General features: G+C 37.7%; 1 protein-coding gene across 5 annotated transcripts in view; it reads left to right on the top strand.

Moving 5' to 3' along the window:
• The window catches only part of SMOC2 (SPARC related modular calcium binding 2), a 144,479-nt gene extending 122,196 nt beyond the window's left edge, over positions 1-22,283 (top strand). For 2 of the 5 annotated variants that reach the window (XM_071806343.1, XM_071806341.1), the window contains exons 10-13: positions 14,022-14,124; positions 14,954-15,228; positions 17,820-17,860; positions 20,613-22,283. In XM_071806343.1, the coding sequence (XP_071662444.1) occupies positions 14,022-14,124; positions 14,954-15,228; positions 17,820-17,860; positions 20,613-20,636 (443 nt within the window). In that variant the 3' untranslated portion in view covers positions 20,637-22,283. Of the gene's footprint in view, positions 1-14,021; positions 14,125-14,953; positions 15,229-17,816; positions 17,861-20,612 lie in introns of all 5 variants that reach the window. The other 3 variants (XM_065835741.2, XM_065835743.2, XM_065835742.2) reach the window with 2 other exon arrangements.
• The last annotated feature ends 2,894 nt before the right edge of the window (positions 22,284-25,177 follow it).

The following is a 25,177-nucleotide window of genomic DNA, read 5'->3' as shown; positions in this document are numbered from 1 at the left end:
TGCAAAATTGGCAACCGAATCAAGGAAAGAGATTAATGTGCAGTGCAGTGGCTGGACATAGAGAGTCCAGGAATCAGGCTTTAATTTACAGCTCCTTGTATAACTTGGTAAAAAATGATGGCACACTGCCGTGGTGCTGGCATTTCCAATGTTTAGAAAAACAGGCCTCACTGTTCATCGTGAGTTGTTTTTACTTTTGAAGTTCATTAATTTCCCTGATATAGGCAAGTGGCTTGGTGAAACTAGGGTTATTTGGGAAAGCAGAGCTTTTCTGGGAAAGTAAAAACTGTATGGCTTATTCTACAGTGAAGCCTTGTTTTGTTGAATTCCACAGCTACTTGAGCTTTAAGCTTGGAGATGTAGCTAAGCTTTGGAGTGAATGCTTTGTTGTTGGTAGCGCTCATTCATATCTGACTGTGGGGTATCTTGTGGGCAGGGTTCACTTGATAGTCGTCTCTTGTGGAAGGCTGTGGGGGGAAGGAGGAATGTGAACACATACACACTGCTCTGATTCTTTACTGTCTGCTCAAGGAAAGTAGGCCTGAGAAGCAGGTCAGAAAGCCCTGGTTTATGTTAAAGGAGAGGAATGCATTTCTAATTATAAAAGTATTACCTGAATGAGCCTGTTAAACCTGGACTCGTCATTACAAATCAATCCTGGTCTCCTGAAGAGAGGGTGGAAAAACAAAAACAAAAAACAAAAACAGATTAGATCCACTGGATCTTACTCTGAGTGTACTATTATGCTATTGTCTTAATTCAGGAAGATATGGCTGATATACAGAAAGTGAGCTCATTGTGGGGTACAGTGAATGTCGTGTTGCTGAAGTTCTCCCTCCTTTTACCATGAATTTCAGAAATTGTTAAACTGTGCAGAAAGAGAAGGGTACTTTGTATGCCTTATATCTCAGATGGCACTTGTAAGTGGCCCATTTTCAGTCCTAATACTGAGGAATAAATTTATTTTTTTGAACTATATATTTACAAATGTATAAGGATTTATACCCTGTACATAGACTCATAGACCCCTTACAGATTTGTCTTCTCTCTCAGTTGTTTAGCTTCAACACTTTCCCTTAGTACCATTTGTAATTTTGAGATAAGTAGGAATTAATTGGGTTAAACTGCTTCTAACCAAACCAAAATCTGAACTCCTTTCTTCAACAGCAAAATCTTCATTCCTCAACGCCTCTATGCCCCAGTTGCCTTCTTTGGGTTTTATCTCTGTTTACAGATAAAAGAGAACTCTGTAACACAGGACAGATAAAGTGAGCACATTCTATACTCATTATATTTTCAGTAGAGACTACATAAATGCCTGTCATTAAGAAGAGCAATGTATTTTTAAAGCATGCCTTGATAGCTAGGCAGTTATACTCTTCTGCAGTGTTTCCTGGTAACCATTTAAAAACACACCAGTGGCATTTAAGTAATTTCTCAAATATTTGAGAGATGAAAAGTGGTCCTTTTCATGCAGAAAAAGCAGAAAACAGAAAAATTAGAGATCACTACAAAAAATATTGTAAAACTTGAATTTGGGACTCCCATCCTCTCCCTTTGTCTTGATAGATGTTTCTATCTTTATACATCCATGAAATTCATAGGTCATATTCATTCTGCTCCAGCATATCACAGGAACCAGAACAACTCAAGGTAATCTTTAATATTAAAGGCAATCCTAGGTGCTTTACTAAGTCATGTCATTAAGCATAAAGTTTGGGAACGTTTCCGAAAGTACAGTGTGAGAACCCAAGTTCACTTTCCATTTTAAATTTAGATAATTGAATGAAAACTTGTTCCTGAAAACAAAAAAGGCAACTGAAGTGAAGCTTGTACTCTGCATTGTGAATGGAAATAAAACTATCAAATGGAGATAGAACCACTGAAGTACCCTATGCTTTTTGTTACCCCTGTGAATGATCGTTTTTCCTCTCCCATGATGTCTGAATGTGTGATTCCCTCCAGCTCCCTTATGTTTTCCACTGTGCTCAGAATTCAGCTTTATTCCACTGGGAGTTGTATTGTCTGCCCTCTTTAAGTCTCTTAAGTAAAACATTTACCTATCTTCAAAAATAGACAAGTTAAATACTCAATTTTAAATAGAATGGATTTGCAGTTAGAAAATAAAATCCAACAGACTTAATGAGCTCCTATATTAAACAACAAGCTTGTCTTGTATACATGCACTGCTCAAAAAAAAATTAAATAGTGACTTATGGTGTTGCAGGATGATAAAGTGCTGCTTATGTATCAGTTCCCACAACTGTTGTTTGGTAAGGCCAAAATTCTTGAGTCTAAAATATGCAAGAAAAAAACCTTACTGAGAATTCGGCTCTTCAGTGTGCAAAGTGCGGTGGCCTTGGCCCGCAAAGCACTGAAGCACGTGTTTTTCTTTAAGTTCATTATTTCATTTGATCTAGTGAGAGCACTTTCTTGACTTACTTAAAGAATGTGCTGTCCAGTCTGATGCTATTGTTATTTTTCTAAAGAAAATGTCTTAATGTAGCAAAACAAGTGGTTTCTGACACTCTATGTTCTGAAGAGTTTGCTCACACCAAAAGGAATCCTTCTGTGGACACACAACAGCTTGATGATTAGAGCATTTGGCTAAAGAGGAAAGGACCTATGTTCAAAACCCTGATCCAAACCAGACAGAGCAAGGAATTGAACCTGACTCTCCAGTGTCAGAGATTAGGGTACTCTCCTGGGATAACAGCAAGCCAGGTTTTAACTCCCTGCTCTGTCTGGTTTGGATCAGGGAGTTGAACCTCAGTCTCCCCTGCCTCAGCTGCGTGCCCTCAACAAGCTATTTAGCCAAGATGAGATGGGGTGTTTTGTTCTCAAAAATAAAAAAGTAAAAAAAACCCACCTAATTCTGCACCAGAATAAAATCTGAATTACCCAATCCTGACACTTTCCACATGATGGAATTGTTGTTTCCTGGCCAGGCCTAGAGAAAACTACTTTGTGGTCACATACCAAGATGCCAGAAGCAATCGGAAGATATAAAATCCCTCTGCCTCTGCAAATGCAGCTAAAGATGCAAAGAGATTCAGCCATGTCACCCGCATGGCTTTGGCTGAAGCAGATACATAAACACCTCCAGAAGCCTACTCATGTGAATGCCAGAGCTATCTCAGTGAACTACTTTTTTTTTTTTTTTTTTTTGAGGAGAATGGAGGAGGAAGATTAATATTCTGTCAGTGTTGGTGCTGTCAGAGGTGTCTGTGTCAGAGCACAGGCTGTCCCTGTGAATTCGCTTGAAACTTCAGGCAGCTTTTTTCCCCACTGGTTTCCATGCCTCTCTTCCTTGGCTTTCTACCTGATTCTCTCTAATTTCCATGCTTGTCTTCTCCTTTCACTACCCTTACCATATATTCATGTCCTTCTGCTTCCCAAAAATAAATTGTTCGGGCTTAAGCTTTGGTCTTTAAGAAGGCACACATAGTTGAACCCTGGTGCAAAACCCCTTGTGAATGTGCTTATATCAGCTGACAGAAATAGATGGGTTTTAACTGTTTATCTTGTCCTTGTAATCCACACACACATATTGAATCTCTGAATGTAATCCCAGGCATTTTTAAAGGCTGAAGGATACTTTTTCTCATTACATTCTCTTTTGCCTTTTAACTAGCAGTAGACCACCTATTGATTTTTGACAATCTAGCATATAAATGCTCTTATAGCCATCTGCAGAGGGTTTAGTTTACTCTAGTCATATGAAGTTCAGGGACTGAAAGTCTGTGTTCGTTGGAATTTACAGTGTTGCATATCTACAAGTATGGAGTGTAGACCTTTAATTTTTGAATAAGAGTGCTTTACATCCATTCACTTGAGATGGAAAATGACTGCTGTGTACTAAATCAACATCAGAGTATGCATATTTGTACCAAAGAAGTATTCACAGGAAAGTTAGAATGGAAAGGTGGAGTGTATGAATTATAATCAGAGTAATAATTTCAGTTTCATTAACCAAAAGGTAAGCACTTACTGTTGCAAAATGCATGGCTGGAATGCATGGTTATTATACATATACAAGATGGACTCAGTTTTAAGGGGTATGAACATTTGGGATGCTGCTGTTGTACATTTGGATTGTGCTTTCCCCTATCGCCCACAAGGCCCAGGGCACAAAGATGTATTGTTTCCATTTCTCTGCATTTATCCAACAGCAGACAGTAAGATGCATGAGAATCCCCTTCATGTGTTACAGTTGCTGTGTTTTCAAAGAGCAAGATTTCATGGCCTGCTCCAGAGGCAGGACACACACACTCCTGTAACTGTACATATGCTCAGTCTTGCAGCAGTCCATGTCATGTCAGCCTGTGTATAAAAACAGGTCATGTTTTTTTTCAGAACAAGCCTGACTGCTGGAGGGACATGACAGGGTATTTTATCTCCTTGTTTACTCTCAAGTCCCATGGTCAGTAAGCCTGAGATGGCTTTCACTTTTCGACAGCCTCTCTTCTCAACCCTATTGGATATTACCTGTCAATACTGAGAGACCGACTCTGGGCAATGTGATTAGCATTAACCCCTGCTGAAGTTGACACGGTGGGCTTCCGAACTAATATAAGGAAACTCAGGCCACGGCATTGCCGCAGAATGTTCCTAGGTGGTTTCCTGGCCAAATGCAGGATGTGCAGCACATGAGGACAACAGACCACACTGTACCTAATGAAGCTAGCACACAGGGTACTGGTCCAGTGAGGAAACCGCCCTCATAATCCATAATGGAGTGCTATCGTGTAATTGGATCACCCTGCTGTCACTTTGTAATCAAACCACACACTTAAAACTATTTTACATGATGTTGGCTGCATTGCTTCCTTCCTGGCAGACACTTTAGAACCATAATTACATTCATCTCCATCTTTAATTTACTCCATTGTGCTTCTGTCATTGCAGGATCTTTGCTACCAAGTGCTATGCTTTCATTTCCTCAGTGCTTACAGTAAATTGTAAAGTAAGGGTGGTATGATTAAGTCTGAATTGTCCCACTTTTTGCGGGATGAACTAAAGCTCATCATTATTTGAACATTAGTTTATTGTGGTTTAATGAGGTACACAGTATTATATTTGACTCGGGGGACAGATAGAGGTCAGTTTGCAAAGAAAGGAAGACTGCTCCCTGCCAACCCTGGAGAAGTGAGCTGTGTAATGGTGAATTAGGAGCGGACCTTTATTTTAAATTAAATGAATAGCGTTTAATTATTAAGGCCTGAGCCTTCAGTCTGCTATAATATGCTGGCTTCCTTCAGTGGGAACTAAGGATGTTTCATTCTTGCATATCATACCTTGTAAAGTTTCATACTGAGCAATTCTAAGACTGTATTTATGCTTTTGTATCAGTCATTTTACAGCTTTTTTATTTAGCAAAGGATGAGCCAAGGAGATTTGAAATGGTATTTGCAGAGGATATCTGTCATGTTTAATGGAGAGTGTCCAGGAAGGTAACACAACTGCCAATCCCAAATTAAATACTACATAAAGAGAGAGAGAGATTTTCATGATGCCAGGTTTCCAAGAACTGGTTCATTCCATAGTGTTCAAGTAATGCTTTAGTGGTTCTTTAGTGACTCTTGTTTAACTTCAGTTACTTCCAGAACTTCCATTTTATAAACCTCGTTTAATCACTGCTGTAAAAACTCATCCTGAGTTAAAATTCAGTATATAGTTAATGTTCCAAGAAATAGCCATGCCTGCCTCTCTTGATTCCCAGCTCCTCTCTTTGTTGGAAATCCAATTTCTAAATCTTTCATTTACCAATTATGAGAGGGAAAGAGAAAAAATAATCAGATAACATTGATGAAAAATTGTCTCCTAGTTCAAATTCAGTACTTGTAAGTATCTATATAAGCAAAATAAAGCATGAGTAAAGATTCTGATACTTCATGTGACTGCTTCTAGTATAGCTAGATCTGCCTCCCTTCTGTTCCTCCTTTCTCTATCTCCTTTTCCAGCTCATCCTACACCATCCAACAATCAGCTTTGTGCCATTCCAGCAGTGACTTAGCTTCATAATTGGTGGTTCTGCCACTGCTTCCATTTTCAGGATAGACAGACATGAAATCACTGCATCTGTGGGATTCCTCATTTGTGCACCATAAGTTGGATTTGTTTTGTACCATATACATTTGGTTTTAGAAAAAGAAAAAAAAATAAGTGCAATCTTTCAAAGGCATATATGAAAAAATCCATCATTCAGTTCCTTTGAGGGACTGAAAAGAATGCTGGCCTTACATCTCTATCCATCCCATGTTATGGCAGTATAAGAACCGGAGACCAGCACGAAGTTTCTGCTCTTCTCTCTGAAAACCTGATAGCACTCTGTGGGCAGGGACTGTACTAAAATAGCTCTAACATAAGTGTAAGCTGCTGGGCTGGCAGTTTATATCTTAGCTCTGAGTTTCCTTCATCTTTTTTGCTTTAATGACCAGCAGTTCTTAGTGTCTGACTAGAGAGCTTTTTTGTGGCTTTAGTTGAGAGTGGATGCTTTTGGGATTTTCAGCTGATTCCTCTAATGGTAAAAGTCTCAGTAAGAGACAGTCACAAAGGTTAAAAAGAACATGAGTTTGTAGAAAAGACTGTTTTTCATGCACATTTCCAAGGGGCAGGCCGCTTAGATTAATCAAGTAATGTAAAAGCCATCCCCACTAAGCAAGTCCCCGTAGTTCCATTTTTCCAGCAGGAGACCAGAATTATGCACCTTATTTCTGAGGTCACTTCCATAATTGCAACAACATACATATTTTGTAATAGCTTTTCCTTTTTAATGGATATTTAAATTGAGGTAATTAAATATGGTTATTTCATACCCATCTCCGGAGAGGAAACATAACAGCATGATGAAAATACAAGTGAATTGGAAGTAATAAATGTCTCCTAAAAGGACTGCATTTGACTCCCTAAGTAATATTGGTTATTAATTGTTCAGACTCTCAGAGTGATAATGTGGAGATTCAGACGCCTGCCATAGTATACAAAACTGAATTCAAAATATTTCAGTTTAATAAGCTATTGTTGAAAGTATTCCTGCAATCAGAAGTACCAGCTGTATATCTCAGGGACAGGCAGTCATGTAACTTGGTACGTAAAGCAGAAGTATAAACTTCTGAAAATTGGATCCAGTTGCTTTTCTCTTCTGGACTTTTTTAGGCCCCTTTCTAATCCTGAATAATTTCTGTCTGTGTCCTAACTTGTAGGCTAATAGACTTGTGTTATTGTGCCAGCACTTCAGAAAAATGTTTTCTTTCTTATGCTGGAGCTGGACCCACATGGCTATATTGCAGGTCATATTAAACGTAAGGTGACAAGCCTCTGAAGGCTGTTTGCATTGGCACAGGCTGAACCTAAGTCCTCAGAATTTCAGATTCTTCTGAACATACTAAAGTGTCTTTGGCCTCCAAAACTGGGGTAGATACTGGGTAGGCAGTTGCTACCTAATAAAACTTCAGCTGCCTTGTGTCCAGCTAGGCAGCAAAGGAGCAAAACCTCCTTATCATCTGAGTTTTCAGACCTGTTTCCTGTTCCCAGAGGAAACTAGAAAGTTAAGTGTGCACAAGAGAATGTTTAAAAAAGGAAAATAAGGTCCACAGTCTTTCTCATATTCTACTCTGGGTTTTGGATGGCATCTCAAATGATGATAGTGTTCTAGCTGCTTCATTCCTGCCTCTTCTCACAGTGACATCTCTGAACTGTTAGCAGGAAGAAATTTGCTTCTCAAAACCCTTTCAAACTCTCATAGAGGAAAAACCAAACTAAAAAGTGTCAATCAGACGTTAGTCATTTCACATTACCTGTATTATGGTGTGATGTTCTGATTCTTATTTTCCTGTTTAACAATAACATTGCAAGAACTTAAATAAATGTAATGAACTGCTTTTCAGTCCAACAAGTGCTCTAGCCTAACTTTGTCACTCAGTTACCTGTGAAAACTGTTTATAGGATCATGTGTGTTTCTGCTATGAACATTATCCCTTCTTTCCACTACATTTACCCAAAGAATAACAGAGTAGTCTGAGCCTAAAGGAACTTACAAAACAGATGCACATAGTATTGATCACAAGCAGTTTTACATCATATGGGAGTGTAAATTAGCTGTCTGGGCTTCCTCAGTAGTTAATGGGGAAGAAGAGATATGTTTTAAGGGAGATCCTGTCCTATTCTAATAAAAAGTCTCAGGCAGCTGGGATGAATGCTTTCTGAATGGGTTCCTTCATCCTGAGCTTAAATAACTGTTATAGGTAAGACACCTCATTTCACCAAGCTCGAGTTCAACAAATCCCACTCAATGCATTTTGGTATGATATGAATGCCCGGGATTGAAGGGTAGGGCCTTGAAAGAACATCCTTATTTAACTCTTTTGTTTCCCCGCCCTGAAATTAGAAGATAAATTTAAAATAGTAACAAAATCAAAAGTTAAATATATGTGGAGAACTGAAATCTGCTTCCTGTCCTTCTCAAGAAATAATATTTCTTCCTTGTAAGACACAGAGATTTGGGGTTACAAAGCAATGGATCTGTAGCTCACCTCCAGCTAATATATTTTCTATTCTACTTTATTTTTCCTGATATTTGGATAAGCACAGATAAAAGATAATTTGGCTCTGAATTTCACTTAATTATTTTAATTTATAAGAATACTGGAAAGGAAAGGAAAGGAAAGGAAAGGAAAGGAAAGGAAAGGAAAGGAAAGGAAAGGAAAGGAAAGGAAAGGAAAGGAAAGGAAAGGAAAGGAAAGGAAAGGAAAGGAAAGGAAAGGAAAGGAAAGGGCAATATCTGAGGGATTTTAACAAGGAGAAATTATAACGTCCTCAACCTTTCTAGGGTAGAGACTAAGAGGTATATAATTACTGTTTGTGAGAGATTACCAGGAAGTGCAGTGAGGGAAAAACTGCAGTGAGCCATAAAACCACTAAGTCTGTTGAGGCCGTGATTTTTAGACTCCAGCAGAGTTAGAAATTTAAGTTCCCAGGCTCAACTTTTGAAGGGCTTTTTCTTTCTGCAATGGGGCTCAGGAAGAGCTCAGGAAGTCCTCCAGAAGTTGAGGAGAGTCCTCAGCACATCTAGAAAAAGAAAAACTTGTGATTTATGGCTCAAGAGAAATAAATTAATGAACTGTACATATGTGTGTGTGTAGAACAGAAAAACAAGAGAAAATATTTCCCTTGTGTTGTTTTTCTTCTCCCAGCATAACCAGTAGCACTGACAAACTTTGTTAAATTCTTTTTTTCTATATAGCACTATATTTCAGTGAAGTTAAACCTGCAAAACAAACATGAATAATTCTGACTTTTGGTAGATCAAAACTTATTTAAAATTTTCAGAGGTATTTCAGTGGTAATTTTATTTGAGTGCACTGCTAAGCCTGATATTCATATTAAGAAACAGAGAATAAAAAAAGAAGCTTTAGATTTTCTGATTGGAAGTTCTCATGCCTTTAATTACTTGAGTGACTGACTGGAGATAGTTTCCTCTCTTGCAGGAAGATTATTGTAAACTCCCTTTTAAATTAATTAATTAATGTAAACTTCCTTTTAAGGTGATTAATCTTATCTATTGTATTCACATTTTTACAGAAATGAACAAAATACTTTTCTAGTCATGACTTCAGATGTGTTGTAAAAGATAGTCTTCCAGGATTGACAGCAGTAAATTATTATCAACCAATCAGGGAGATTCAAGGCACTTGAGTGCATATTTTAGAAGGTTTGTAGACAAGTGCCCTACAGATTTAAGTCAAAAATTCCATCCTTGGTACTAAAGCTAGATATATTTATAGAGAGACACACGCACATGTGAGAAATATAATATATAATGACGATTCTTTGATTACCTTTATATTATAGCTGAAACGAGGTGTTTGTATATTCCCATCATTTGTGGTATGTATTTGTTGGTCTAAGGTTTGCTCTGGGTAAAACTATCCTTAAAGCAAACACTCAACTCTATGTTACATCTCTGAACCTGTAGGTTAACTCTATGTGGTTTCAAATTCAACCCTTCAACAACAAATTATTATTTATGTAAGCTGTCAAATCCACACAGGACAAGCAGCTGCAGCAGAAGAAACCAAAGCACATAAACCATAGTGAGAAGCATAAGGCTCCCATAAGAGACTAGTCTTTCCCTTTCTGTATTTAGTCCACTAAGAGTGAATTATTCATTACAATCAAGCTAAAGTTCCCCCAGTCTTGCCATTTCACCCGCAAGTTTGTTGAAAATTAAAGCTCAGTGTGAAGCCTCCAGAGAATTACTCTGGGTTAATAACACCTGCAAAGAACAGAGGTTTCACTGTGAGGTAAATTGCTGTACGATTGCCCACACATCAGCAAAAATTATAATTGGAAGAAACTGAATATTTTCTCTGTATTTAACTGGTGAGGATTTTGTGGAGTGTCGTTTTACGTTAAATAGTAGAGTTATAATTTAGAATGTTTCACAGCGACCAGTTGTGTTTAACAGTGAGATTTCTTTTCTATGAGAAGATTTCTGTTGCTGTCGGTTGCTATTCTTGCAATATATGTTCAGGAACCTTTCTTAACCTTAGGAAAATTATCAGAGGCAGGCTTTAAACTATGGATTTTCCCCCACGATTTCTTGTAAATTTGAAAGTTGATACTTTCCCCTACCTAGCTATATCTCATAATTAGCAAGCTAAGTCATGATTTTGATTTCGTTTGTAGCATATGTACACTCAGCAGCTCCCTAGACAGCAGTGGAAACTACCTAAAGCATATCTTTTTGTTTCTTCTAGAGGTCTCAGGAATACACTCATGCCTTCTGCATGGGAACTGCTTGGGCTCTGTCTGCTCATCTCTGGGCAAATGTGCTTTTGTGACTTGCTAAGTCATGTGGCTTAATTTAAATCACAATGCACAGTTTGCTTACATGGTTGCAGTGTCTGAGCCTTACTTACCAGTAAGCTCTTTTCTCTAGAAAGTACACTTTAGAATTATGTACTGAATGCTGTCAGAAACCTTTTGGTGTAGTCTTCGGTCCCTCCCTTCTAATGTCTTGCCATCCTTCTCATTTCTGTGCCTTACATAGAAAGCTCAAGTGCTTGTCTCACTGAACTCCAGCTTAGTATTATAGTAGTATCATAGTCATAGAGGCTGGGTCTCCTTCCTTCCTTCCTTCCTTCCTTCCTTCCTTCCTTCCTTCCTTCCTTCCTTCCTTCCTTCCTTCCTTCCTTCCTTCCTTCCTTCCTTCCTTCCTTCCTTCCTTCCTTCCTTCCTTCCTTCCTTCCTTCCTTCCTTCTTTCCTTCCTTCCTTCCTTCCTTCCTTCCTTCCTTCCTTCCTTCCTTCCTTCCTTCCTTCTTTCCTTCCTTCTTTCCTTCCTTCCTTCCTTTTCCTTCCTTCCTCTTTCTCTTTCTCTTTCTCTTTCTCTTTCTCTTTCTTTCTCTTTCTCTTTCTCTTCCTCTCCTTCTTTCTCTCTCTCCTTCTTTCTCTTTCTCTCCTTCTCTCTTTCACTTTTTCTGTCTCTTTCTCTTTCTCTCCTTCTCTCTTTCTCCCTCTTTCACTGTCTCTTTCTTCCTTTCTCTTTCTTTCTTTCTTTCTTTCTTTCTTTCTTTCTTTCTTTCTTTCTTTCTTTCTTTCTTTCTTTCTTTCTTTCTTTCTTTCTTTCCTTTCTTTCCTTTCTTTCCTTTCTTTCCTTTCTTTCCTTTCTTTCCTTTCTTTCTTTTTTCTTTTTCTCTCTTTCTCTCTCTCTTTCTCTCTTTCATTTTTTCTCTCTCTTTCTCTCTTTCATTTTTTCTCTCTCTCTTTCTCTTTCATTTTTTCTCTCTCTCTCTTTCTCTCATTCTTTCTGTCTCTCTTTCTTCAGTTTTGACAGAAAAAAAGAAGAAAAACAAAATCAACAACCAACCAAACCAACCAACCAACCAAACCCCAAACCTCTCAAACATCACACACACACACACAACCAACCAATCAAACACAAACAAACAAAATCCAAAGACAAAAAGTGGTTAAAGGCTAAGGGAAAAGAACATATCTAGGAGAATGATATCTGGTTTCAGATGTGTACTTGTAGCGCAGTGAAACTTGCTTTAGTAAGTTCCTCTTCCATGCCTTTTACAGTTACTGGAATAAAATGTCCCCCATGCCAAAGGCAAACATGTAAGAGACAAGGAATTCATAACTGCATGAATGTGTTAGATAATAATATGTAGTGGGTGCTGCCGCTATACATAATGGCTGAGCTATTCTTACTGCAACACAGCTAAGGGCTAATATAACACAGGTTCATTTCCTTGGATCAACATGCCATGTGTTAAAAAATAATTTGCTGGGCAAGATGAGGCTCTTCAGGCTCAGATAATCCAACTGCCTGCTCCAGAGATCACTGAGAAGGAAATAACAAATATGTGCTGATTGACTGATCTTACTTTTCCACAACACTTCAAAGTGTTTCCCTTTCTCACTTAACAACAAACCAGGCCTCCTGCATGGAATTGTCTGTGAAAGTCCTGCCATGGGCTCCAGCTTCAAGCTTGTCATCCCTGTGTCACTGACTGTGGATTATCTTAGAGTTTAACTCAGTTATTACAGGGCTAGGGGAAGATCTGGTGTTTGGCTCAGGGCTCTAGAAAAGAGGAGAGGAAGCAGGTGTATTGTATAAGCAAACCTCCATGTGTCAATATCTGTGCACTTGTCAGATGAATTTATCTGCTCCAGCTGCACTGCTCTAAGAGTGGGTCTTTCAGTACATTTATCTGATCTATTATGTATCTTAAAAGTGCTGTCAGTTTATTTCAGAGAACTTTGTGGCATAGGGAATGTAATTATGAGGATGATCTAGCATCACCATAGGATCCTATAATATGAGCCTAGGTACCACCTAACAGCATTGAATTGGGCTAGGTGCCTGTCACAGGAGCACCCCAAAAGTCAATTTAGGCAGGCAACAAGCTCCAAAGAGACTTTATTCTAACCAGTGCTGTTGAACAGAAACCAACTACAAATGGGATTTATCCAGAATTATTCAGCACTCTGACAGCATTATACAACACAGGTTGAGATACCAGTTAGGAGTTCAATTACTACACAACTGACTCAAACTCAAGGGGATCAGGTCCCAGAACTCTAAAGTGATGATTAAAAATGCATATCTTCCCACTCTGTGACAAAGTAAAGATTTTCAAGGGTACCCAGATCTCCTACCACATTGACAAGGTGTCTCAGTCCTCAAGGAACGTTCCTTAGGTGGCCAGTCTAAGGAAGGGAGTTTTTGCAGAAGTACTGCTTTGAGAGACACCAACTCAAAACAAGAGGGGTTCTCGGCTGTGGTTCATTTATATCATAGTTGAATCTGAGCTGTGGTCATTTATGGTAGTTTTCCAGAAACTTCTCTCAACCAAGGCATTTCATTGGTCAAGGGCCATGTCTGCTGACCAAGAGGCATGTGCATGACCATAGTGGCCCATCAGCTTAGAAGTTTCTGTTGCTTTCAGGGCCAGGGGAGTACACCTGCCACAGTTCTGTACAGTGGGAGTTAACCCCTGTCCAAGAGAAAAGTGAAAAAGGAAAGGACTGTCATTTTAAAGAGAAAAACTAATGCATGTTCAGAAAGCCAATGGTAGTTCAGAGGGGCAAAAATGGAAGCCTGAAAGAAGTGTTGTGCTGTGGTCTTTTAGTCCGTGTTTCAAATGGTCTGTGTCACACACAAACTTCTGTTGTTTCAAAGCTGTTCTTTTCACAATGTGACGCCCATGGAAAATTACCTTTAAAAAGGAAAAATAATGGAAAAAATTGTAAGAAAGAAAGAGACCCGAGGTGTGCAAACAAGATTCATAGTTGCTTGGGTTCAAAATGGTGTTTTCTTATTCCTTCTCTATGTTACAGATATGTACCTAAATTTAGATGTTTTTCTTTGAAATGTGTTATGAACTTGTCCTTAACATATAGGAATTTGTATAAAGGAAGTCACATTTATCTCTAATTTTGAACTGTCATTGGAATTTAAATTTTGTGAAAAGAGGAAACAAGAAAAGAAAAAAAAAATCTGTTTTTCTAGGTTGTCCTGGAGCCAAGAAGAATGAGTTCCTGACTAGTGTTTTGGATGCACTGTCCACAGATATGGTGCATGCAGTGTCTGATCCATCATTGTCTTCTAGCCGGTGGGTTTCCAATCCTTTTTGTGTGTCTTTAAAAAAATTCCGACAGCAGTGAAGGAATTGTTGATGCCTTTGAGAAGTAAATCTTCTTCCTTCACGAAGGGTAAATTTCCAAGAACCTATCTAGGAGAGCTTGCTTCAAACTTACCACTGCAGACTGTGTCCACTAAACAGAGATGCATTTGATAGCTAAATTCTCAGCAGCAGCACAGCTTACAGTTTATCTGTAACTGCTGCCACAGCTGTGTCTCAGTCTCTGTTGTCCTTTCAAGCATTACCTAATGAATATGTGCTACCTTCTAGATTCATAGTTTGCCTAGTTGCTTGTAAAACATACCAGTGCTATCAACAATCACAGTTATAACTTTCATTGTAATCCAATGTATTTTGACATTTTATCTCTAAGAGCATCCATCGTGAGTTGTAATTGGAGCCTAGGTGTTTGGCGATGCTGACTGTTGACTTCGGTCTGGTATATTACACAATTTCATTGGTTCTTTGATCTATGAAACTGTCTTTTTCTCTTTTATTTCTCTCTCCACTTTTCTGTGTTTTGGGAAATGAAAGGGGAAAGCACTGTTTTCTGACTATGGTGCTGACCTCAACAGAGTTTCAGAGAGGTAACTAAGAACAGATTCCAACCGTTAGTGTAAAATTTAGGATACAGTTGGCCAAAGTGGAAAAAGAAGAATTCAGTACAAGAAACTAGTGGCCAAGAGCAGGGAGGTCTATGTAACAAAGCATCAGACAGTGATTTAACTATCCTGAAATAAAGGTATAAACTGAGGTTTAGGTATCAGAATTAAGACTAAACTCCTGTTTTCTGTTTCAGGGTTTCAGAGCCTGATCCAAATCATACTCTGGAAGAGAGAGTGGTCCACTGGTATTTCAAACAGCTAGATAAAAATTCCAGTGGTGACATTGGCAAGAAAGAAATCAAGCCATTTAAGAGATTCCTAAGAAAGAAATCAAAACCCAAAAAATGTGTGAAGAAGTTTGTGGAATACTGTGATGTGAACAACGACAAATCCTTATCAGTACAAGAATTAATGGGCTGCTTGGGAGTAACAAAAGAAGAAGGTAAAGCAGAAACAAAGAAACGCCATAGTAAGAACCTTTTCTACCTTGTTCACTAGATTATTCAAAGCTCATGAAGTCTGATAGTTGTATACACCACAAGTATTCAAAATAAAAGAATACACCTGTCTGTAGCCAATGCAGCTGTTGCTTAGGGCAGATGGCAAGAAAGCTGCTTCTCTGTACGCAAATCATCACTTTACTCCAACAGAATCAAAAAATTCCTGTTGATTCTGACTGTTACACTTATTACAGTAGGAAACCTTAGAGGATATGATAACATTAACAGTCATCGAAAAACCAATTTAATGTTATTATAGTACTACTATGTCCTGAATGAGTGGAAGTATCACACCTGTGCTTTTTGGATTCCTGCTGGGAAGGAAGCACATTGTTGAGCTTTCTGATGACTTCTCATTTCTCAAATGTTGTGTAGAGATACAGTGAGGAATGTGGTCATCTGCCAAACAGGTGGAACAATTGCTGGTACACAGCCATCTTACTGTGCTGCCAAATGGTAGAAAGGGGAACAACTAACTACAGTGTGTAATGGTCCATGCGGAGTTCAATCACACAATTCCTGAAAACAAAGAAGAATTTAAAAAAAACAACAACAGCAGTAGATCCCCATACTGTAAGAAGTTGTAGAACCTGAATATAGGCAAATTGTTTTGTTTGCCTGGGACTTTAAAATGAAACCAGGGCAGTAAAACAAAGGTATCATAGGAAATGAAAAGCAAAACAAGTGGGAAATGAAGTCAGAAAAAAAAAAAAAAAATGTATTAAAGGGAATACTGAGGAAAGAGAGAATAGCTCTGTGTTGTACTTATAAAGTAAATTGTCTATGCCTTACAGAAACAGATCTCTTGAAACACAGATATCAAATGCAGGATTTTTTTTCTGTTTTGTTGTGGGGTGCTTTTTGTTTGTTTGTTTGTTTGTTTTAGGTTTTTTGGTTGGTTGATAGGTTGGGTTTTTTGTACACCTAATACCTCGCAATTTTCACTTAAGTGAGGGAGGTGAAAAAAATGTGTATAAAGGTGGATGACTGTTGTTATCTTTACGGTATAAACATGGAAACTGAAATGTAACATCTTTTAAATTCTCAATATTTGGCAGACTAAAGGGGAGCGCATTATGGTCATTCCATGTGTTACCATCCAGACACTTCTGTCTTGCTGCAACTGTCATTCCTTGGTCTGAAATGATGAAATTTGAGTTTGAGTTGATGAAATTTGGGCTTGAAATCATTACTCCAGGACTTAAAGGAAAGCTGTAGCAAGACTCAAACCAAAACTCAGCTTTCCCTGTGTCCATTTCAGTGGGAAAAAAAAAAAAAAAGCTTAAGGTTCTCTTGCTTTATATAAGCTGCCTATTTTGGAAAAGAAAGTTGTAAGAGGCATGAAATTATATGAAGAGCACACAGAGATTTAGCTAAAGAAAAAAATTATGTTCACCATAACTGGAGATTTTTAACAGAGCTTCTCCAACAGAGATGTAGTCAATAATGAGAACATTAGTTTTTGGAAGGAAAAATACCTCAGAACTAATGGCATCCAGCTGGAAAAAAAAAATCTCAACCAAACATTCAGTTTCTTTCCTAAAAGTAGATATCTCTAAAGACAAAACAACAAAAGTTGTTTCTGTTGGAATATCAGCATTCTGTGTTTTTTCTCCTACTTGATAATTAAAATTTCCTTTCTGATAGTCCTTTCACTTGCACAAAAGAAATCAGTCAGCACTCCACTAGAGTTATATTTCTAGAAATAGGAGAGACCTCATCACCTGAGGTGTGAAAGCTGAGATAAGGAAGCTGCTCTGTAGTGTTCTGTGTGAGTCCCAGGTATCTTGTGAGAATCATTTGAAACAATATAAGAGCCAGAGAGCTGCAAAACTTATTTTCTTGGGGGAATGGGAGTTTCTGTAGTATTTTTCAAGGCCCAGTTTCATTCCCCTTTGTTCCAGTGCCGCTCAGTTAACTAACAAGCTGATGTGGAAAACCAAAAGGATGAGTTCCTCTCTGGCCTCCCAAGTTTGCTTGTGAAGTTGTATAGGCCAGCAGACTCATGTAGCTGGTTTGGGTGTGTTTTTTTGGTTTTTTTTTTCCTTATTTAGAGCACTGTCTTGTAGTTTCCTATGAAGAAACATAAAAACAAGACATAATCATGTTGTTTTATAGATTAAATGTGAACAATGTCTTTGGTTTGTAGAGCTGTTCCTGTGCAATCTCTTTAATTGGAGTGGATGCTTTCCAGCCAGTCTGATTGTCCATGCTTCTTTCCCACTAGGAATAATAGGCTATATTTACTACTAAAGATTTAATAAGTTTGTAATGATCAACACTGACTTGATGCAATCTGTCCTAGCCAAATGTCACATACCAGCTGGCAAGAAATGCTGTCATTCAATTTCTATACAACATGATAGAAGCAACACCTGTGTTTAGGAAAGAAAAAAAGCAAAGGTTTCAATGGAAAATCTGAAATATTTTGTCTCATTTATTGAAAGTGGTGCAGTTGCCCTGGTCTAAATGATATCAGAATGAGGGCTTCAGTTCTTCAGGATGCTACGTATATCTTGCAAACTATATTAATACTGTTTTCTTTTTCCTCCTTTAGCAGCCCCTAAAACCAACACTGAGAGCACTTCATCCAGCAGGCAGGTGAGTACTGAGGAAAGGAAGATCTCCATTCCTGCCTTGCCCAGCCAAATTTTTTAGGGTTTTAGCAGTTGTCATTGGAGCTTCAAACTACAGTCATCTGCCATTCTGCAGACTTGCCAGGAAAATGTAGAGCATCATCCTGATTAACAAATTTTGACTTCAGTTCTGTCTAAGAGAAGCTGAATCAATAAATGCGAAGAAGATTATGCCTGCACATGGATGTACCTAGTAAAGTGTAATTAACGTCTAGGTTAGTGATAATTAGATAAATGTAACTGAGCCCTTGTATGAGTCTTCTGCATTCCTGAATGTTCACATTCCCACGCACTTTTAAATGTGCACTGTTTTATTTTCATTTACCTTTTATTATAACTGAATTCTGTTAAATTTCCTGTGAGTCATACTATAGACACAAACTTTGATTGAAAAAATTATTTCTGAAAAAAAGCCACACATTTCCCATGCCCTATGAAAATCTATACATTTCAGAAACCTCACTGAATTATTGTAAGGTGGTTTTAAACACCTTTTAAAATCTTAGTGTAGAGAAAAGAGCTGTCACTTTCAAATGCCTTTGCTGGGTGAGCAAAATGATGTTGGAGAACCAGGATTTGCATCAGTCTGCTCCTATATGTTAACACTAAAATTGGTTAGGTTTGCAGAATGATTGTAGCAAATGTCAGCTGCCCTGACAACATAATCCGTTATTTGTGTTTGCATCAATTTTCTGCAAAGACTTGATTTTGTGTTTCTGAATAATACCAGTGTATGTCACTCATGACATTTTGAGTAGCACTCAAGGTGTTCAGAGCTTTGAAAGACACAAAAGCAGAATCCTTAAATCAAGGAAAGATACACATTGAAAAGGAGGGATTCAAGTGGAAGCTCAGGCAATAGCTTCAAAAAATGCTTCTCATGTATGTTTGTCTATCTTTATAATCCTTAATCCTAAAGATTCACTTCTCTGGAAGCATGGTCACAACTTCCTGGCACTTTTGGATAGGTCTGAAGAAGGACTTATGAGTTTGCCAGTTATTTGAATGGTGTAGTAAAAGATTGATCTTTACAACATTCTTGCCTCACTTTTCTATTAGAAGAATTAAATTATTAATTTCCATAAAAGCGTCAGTAAATGATGAATTGTTTTTTTAAAATATTCATATAAACATATGAACAGCTCAGGTAATCTGCAGCTTGGAAAACAGGAATTTGGCAAAAAATATCCCAAAACCATAGTTGTGGTTAATGTCTTCCCACTTATCAGAAAGCTAGATCCATTTGTTAAAAACAGAACCCAGGGTGAACCTCCCCACAAGGCAAGAGAAATCTTCCTCTCATTGTTGCTAGTCAGTTTGTTACTTGCTTTATCTCTGTTTTGTTTGATGTTAGGCTCACACTTCCTAAGGCAAGCTCAGCATTGGTTGTGAGTTCTACTAGAGACCTCCTACATATGTTTGATGGAATATAAAATATTCTCACAGCTAGAGGGATGTGATAAGTTTCTGTTTGTTTAAACAAAAGTTTGTGGTCTTAACTTTTCAAGTTCCCCCCACAAATCACTTATGCTTTAAACAAGACAGCCTGAAAACAATTATCCTGTCGGAACTCAAAAACATTCAAAGGGGTTATTTTAATTATATAGTGGCAATTACTGACACACGTGCATTACACTTGAAGCATGACAAGCCCTCTCCCCTTCCTTGTAATCCGATCCTGACTTTGAGAATCTGTAATAAAAGTGTTCTAGAGCATCTATGTTTTTTAATTTTATCTAATAATTTTGCTGAGTCAGCACCAACTATTTTAAAAGCTGTTGCTGATGAATGATAGCCTTGAATTAAGGCTGGGTCAGCAAACCATCTGTTGACAGTTTCATACTCGAACAATACGAGGCTGAAAATGCAGAATGTGGCTTTCATCATGAGAGTTTTCACTTGAAAGGAAGTTATTGAAGAGCAACTGGTCTGGGTAGGAGCCACTCAAAGAAACCACCCATCTATGAAGGATTGATCAGATTTTCACCACTCAGGGAATGGGCACTCAAGAGCTCATTTTCTACTAGTTTATTGTGGCAGTTCAGTTATATACGTGCTTATGTGTGCTTAGGCATGTATTCCTGAATATTGTTTTTTAAATATATGTACACATCCATATTTGTACATGCACAAACAAGCTTACTGAAAGAAGCATATATATATATATATATACATATACTAATATGCTGTCTCACCTGTTGTTGCTCTAACAAAGGTCAAATGCATGATGGATCTAACAGAACTGGGGTAGTTCCCAGATGTGTGTCCCTTGCTCAGCTCCACCCTGTCCAACAAACATACACATACATGTACACACACTGTCAATGAGACCCAGAGGGTCTTTTGTAGCCTAGAAAAAGTTTACAAGGAAACTATAGATTGTTCATAACACTTTGGCCAGCAGCCCATTCCTTATACATCACATGCCATAGAAAGGTGTATTACACCAGGGACTTCCCCAGGCAGTTTCTAAAACTGTATGTTTGACAAGTATATAGAAGCCATAGGTAAAAAATAGTGAAGATGTTTCTCTTACCCTTGTTTATAGATAACATGAAGGACTACAAGGAAGAATTTTTTTTAATTCCTCATATATGTTTGTGCAGAACTAATTTTTATAGTGGCATGTGGACACCACTGAAAAATAGAGACAAATGTTTGTACTAGATTGCTTGAAAACATCATTAATAATGCACATTTTTTCAACTTTCTTTCAGCAAGTTTCTAAGAAGCAAGGGTGAACAGCTTACTGATCCAAGGCAGATCTGTTTGACATGTGGGAGATTTCCTCACCAAAAGGCAATAAAAACAACTGTAGTATTTGCACTTTGTACTTAAAAATGTAAATTCACTTTGTAGAAATGAAATATTTAAACAGACCTTTTTTTTTTTTTTTTTAATCTGTGAAAATGTAATGGCTAGTTTTGAAAAATTATCACATACAATGTATGTGTATTCTTTTGTTGTCTGAAATATGTAAAACGTGATGGAGTTGTAAAAGTTTGCATTTAAACCATTTTTTAAAAAATAGTTTTTTTGGCAAACACTAGCATAGAAACCTGATTCTATGTATTTTGGTTTCAATAGTATGCCTTGTTTTTCTTAATCAATGCTGTCATTTAAGTAGAGTTATGCTGAAATGTCTACTGTATTCTCAATTTTGTCCAAACAGTGTTGGATATGTCAGATTTGCAGGATTGAGGGAAGTGTGGTTTACCTGGTTTTGCAGTTTTTAACTGAACAGATTTTTCATCGGTGGCACTATTTTATTTCATGTTAGTTTTGTTTTTGTTTAATTGCTATTATTGTGCTTTCCAAAGATCATGCGATGAGAATGCAACCACTAAGGGATTCAAAACAGTTATTCTACATTTGGGATACTTGTAGAAAAATGTATCCTTCTATCCATTTTTGAGGCGCCTTCCATTACAAGCTGTGGTAGGATTTTTTTCCCCTGTTTATTTTCACTTGCATTATTAGTAACCAAACCAACAAGGAGTAAGGTGGATTGTAATGTCACTCAGTCTGGTTCAGTCTGAGTCTGAAAGTGTATTTCTGTGGTCAGTGCACAGCAGGACCAGAGTTTACATGGGTCAGAATTGTAAATCTAACTATAAAGAGACAGGAAAGGCTAAACAGATTGTTCAGCCTTTTCTTGCACTACACCTGGCTGCCCCCATCGGCTCTTTGGTTTGCCTTGGGGTCCGCTAGAGGTAAAGCTGAACAAATCATGAACAGTTGCCATCATGAGGGACTACTCAATCGCCCCTGCCTGAGGCTTTTCCTTTGCTGTCTGAAAGTTCTCACAGGTTTTCATACCTTCTCTGTCATTGTTCCCCCTAATGCTTTTTTTGTTTTTGTGCCTGAGGGGAATAAGAACTTGCGGATGTGAATTTAGAGCAGGAGACCCAAGTAAAAAAGGTTCAGCTCTTGAATAACTGTGAGTTACAAGCAGCTGGGTTGATTGATGCAGTGGTAGATGGACTGCTGGCATCTAGGAGCTGACATGAAAAGGCAGGAAAGTTGCAACAAGCAGTGATTTCATTCTGCTTTGTTTAAATTACGTGCGGGATCTGACATGACTAGCTGATCACAATAGCACCCTGGTTTGAGCTTGTACCTGGGAAAGCTTTTTTGCAAATATAAATGTTTCATTTCAGTTTCAACGTATGCTGAAGTGATAGGAAACACTGTATACAGTGTATACAGTGTATACAGTGGAACTGTACCCCAGAAATTTTGTACTCTAAGCTTTGGCAGCAGGAGGAACCAAGATGCAACTGTGTGTTATCTTGTATTTTTGTTTTAAAAAGTATTTGTTATCCTTTTATACTGTTAAACTTTGAATATAATCTTCTTGATAGATTAAAGATCAGTATGTTATCAAACTATGCTCATGACTTTTGTTCTGTAACACAGATAGCCATGCTTGGGAGCAGGTATGCTCAGTGGTAACTTCACTTCATTGAGTTTAAAAGAAACCTCATGACCTCACATTATGTCCATCTTCTCTTCTTCCCTTGCCCCTTTATTGAATTCTCTCCTAAGGTAGTTCGTGCCTTATTCATACCACTGCTTTCTCAAAATGGTGATTTTGAGGCCAGATCCTTTGTTGCTGCTATCTCCATATAGTTTCAGCTTGGTCTCTTGCCTTTTCTCAGCGAATTGCAATGTGGTGTAGATAGAGATCACACCTTTTCCTCTCAGTTTGAGTGTGAGCTGCTGTGAAACTTTCAACCTGACTGGAAACAATGAGAAGAGAGAGGCAAACCCTGAGAACACTAAGCACTTGGCTAGGTAGGCTCCATATGGTTAATAGCAGCATTTTGTAAGAAGTGTTTAACTCCATCACTGTGGCCTTTGGAGAGGATGACACAAACATGAGGTATTTAATCTTTGCACATATTTTGTGTGGTCACATTTATGCTTCATTTAAATTTCTAGCCATTATACCACTTTCTACAAGCAGTACCAAGTTCTTGTAGTTCCAGTTAGAGTCCAGTCACACTACAACACTGGTGTTTATTTAGTTCCACAGTAATTAATTAGTTCTAGTTTTTATCCATTCCATGCACAACAAGTTTTTCAATTTTAATTCTGTTCTTATTGAAAGCACTATATATATATATATACACATATTTTGCTTCTCATTGACCAATATTTGTTCTAGTTCCAGCTATTACAGAATAGATTTATTTAGAGCTTTTAAAAAGATTTAAGTAGAAGACTATTAACTTTAAAAAGTGTATATGTGTTCAATGATTTGTCCATCCTAGTGCAACATCCATTATTCAACAGGCCAAACAGTGAAAAATGTTCAACTTTTTGTCAACACTTTGGATGAATTTATCATCTTGTTCCCAGCTCTAGAAGTAGATCAACTTCATAGTTCCAGTTTTACCAAAACCGCTTCATCCCGAGTCTTCTGCAAGTCTAACCAAATGCGTAGCTTTCAGACACTCATTTTGCAGAACTGGGACCTAGTTTAGTGCTTAGCATGATGATTTTTCTTGCTAATGCCATTTCAGATAATAAGAGAGAAAAATAAACAGCAAAACATGAGTTCATATGAGCATAAGGGAGAAGAGTTAAACTAAATACTCATTGCATATGAATCAAGGAATACACTGTACTTTTCTCATTTGAACCAAGCTTTTGATCTCCATAAATGCTATAAACCAAGGAAGCAGACATTTCTAGAAAGCTGGAAGGAGAAACAGAAGTATAGATTGCATCATTAAAGACATTTGTGTCCAAGCTTTAATAGATTTAATTAATATTTTCCTTTTACAGTAGAAATAAAAGATGGAGTATTATAAATTAAGGTCTTCTCTAGAAAAGATAATTTAGTTGTCCCTTTTAAAAATTTACACCACGATATTGTATAACTAGGTTATAGAAACTGTTGTGAAAGAATCTTTAAAGCAGAACGTGAAAGGTTTATTACTTTTGTTTTCTTTAGGATGCCCAATTGATGTCATTTGGAATAATTACTTTGACATTGAATAGTAACCAATTAAGTTTATTTATGTTTGAAATATTAGAATGTTTATAGTAAATTACTGATACAAACAACACACTTTGACACATTTAATTGTTTCAGTTCAAGTTTTATAAGTGAAAATATGCCCTTTGTTTAAAAAGCATATTATGTTTTTTTTTTTCTTTAAACAAAATCTCACGTGGAAAGCATCCAGAACAACACATTCCTCTAGAACATTCAGTTAGCAGGGTGACAGGAAGAAAAGTCTGTCGTTTTTTTTTCTAGGTTAGCAATAGAAATATATGTAATATTTTGCCTTTCCTAGGTTCACCTTCCCTATTTTGTCATACACTTTGTCCTCTAACTATTGTTACTGCTGAAATACAAAGCCTATTGAAAGGGAAGATAGGGAAATGAGAGTCAATTCTGTGATGTGAACAATCTTTTCCCTAAAATACAGTCATCTGAAGCATCCTTTCCCTAGAGACGCTCTTTACACTTCAATTCAGTTCATAGGATTGCTTGTTTCTTATCAAATACAGAATTCTTCTTTGCACAGGCATAGAATCCATTCTTGGCTAAATGAGTACTTTTACTTCATAAAAGATTAGCACAGTCTATGAGATTGTAGGTGGAAGACTGCAATTCTGTATTACATCACAAATAAAAGTTTATAAAGATACAGAAAGCCCTCTCAGTACCTGAAGAAAATCCATGAAGATGCCTATATCTGTTTGTCACTGTTTACTGCAAGGTCACAATAAACAATGGCAGATGCTCTCTGTTAACCCCCCACCCTCCCCGCTAAGGAAAGGTAATAGGAGGAAAAGGGAGAGAGACTTGAAAGTTGGAAAAGTTAAAAATGCTTTACTAATGCTACTAATAAATAAAGAAAATAATAAAAAATATATAGAACCACTCTTGAATTTCCCATGGTGGTGCAGCGTTGTCCACCGTGGAGCTGGTGTTACTCCAGTGGCTGCAGGGCAGGCACCCTCATGTCCTGGGCTGGACTCTGCAGCAAACTGGAACTGAATTCAGGGATGCAGAGCCTGGAAGTAGACCTCAGATCACCGGAACAACAGGCAGGGTCCTCTTCAGATGCCGGCCATGGTTGAAGAGAGCAAGACCCTCATGATCTCCCACTTTTATAGGGTGTATGACATTTATGGGATGGAATACTTGGTCAATTTTAGTCACCTGTTCTGTTTAGCCCTCCTTGCAAATACACCCCTCTTACTTATGGGATGTACAAAATTTATCAGTAACCTTAGCTGTCATAGCAGTAAGTCTAAACCT

The sequence above is a fragment of the Patagioenas fasciata genome, chromosome 3 (assembly GCF_037038585.1).
Source record: "Patagioenas fasciata isolate bPatFas1 chromosome 3, bPatFas1.hap1, whole genome shotgun sequence".
NCBI classification, from domain to species: Eukaryota; Metazoa; Chordata; class Aves; order Columbiformes; family Columbidae; genus Patagioenas; species Patagioenas fasciata.
The sequence above is the reverse complement of the archived record's forward strand: the minus strand, read 5'-3'. Positions and strand labels throughout refer to the sequence as shown.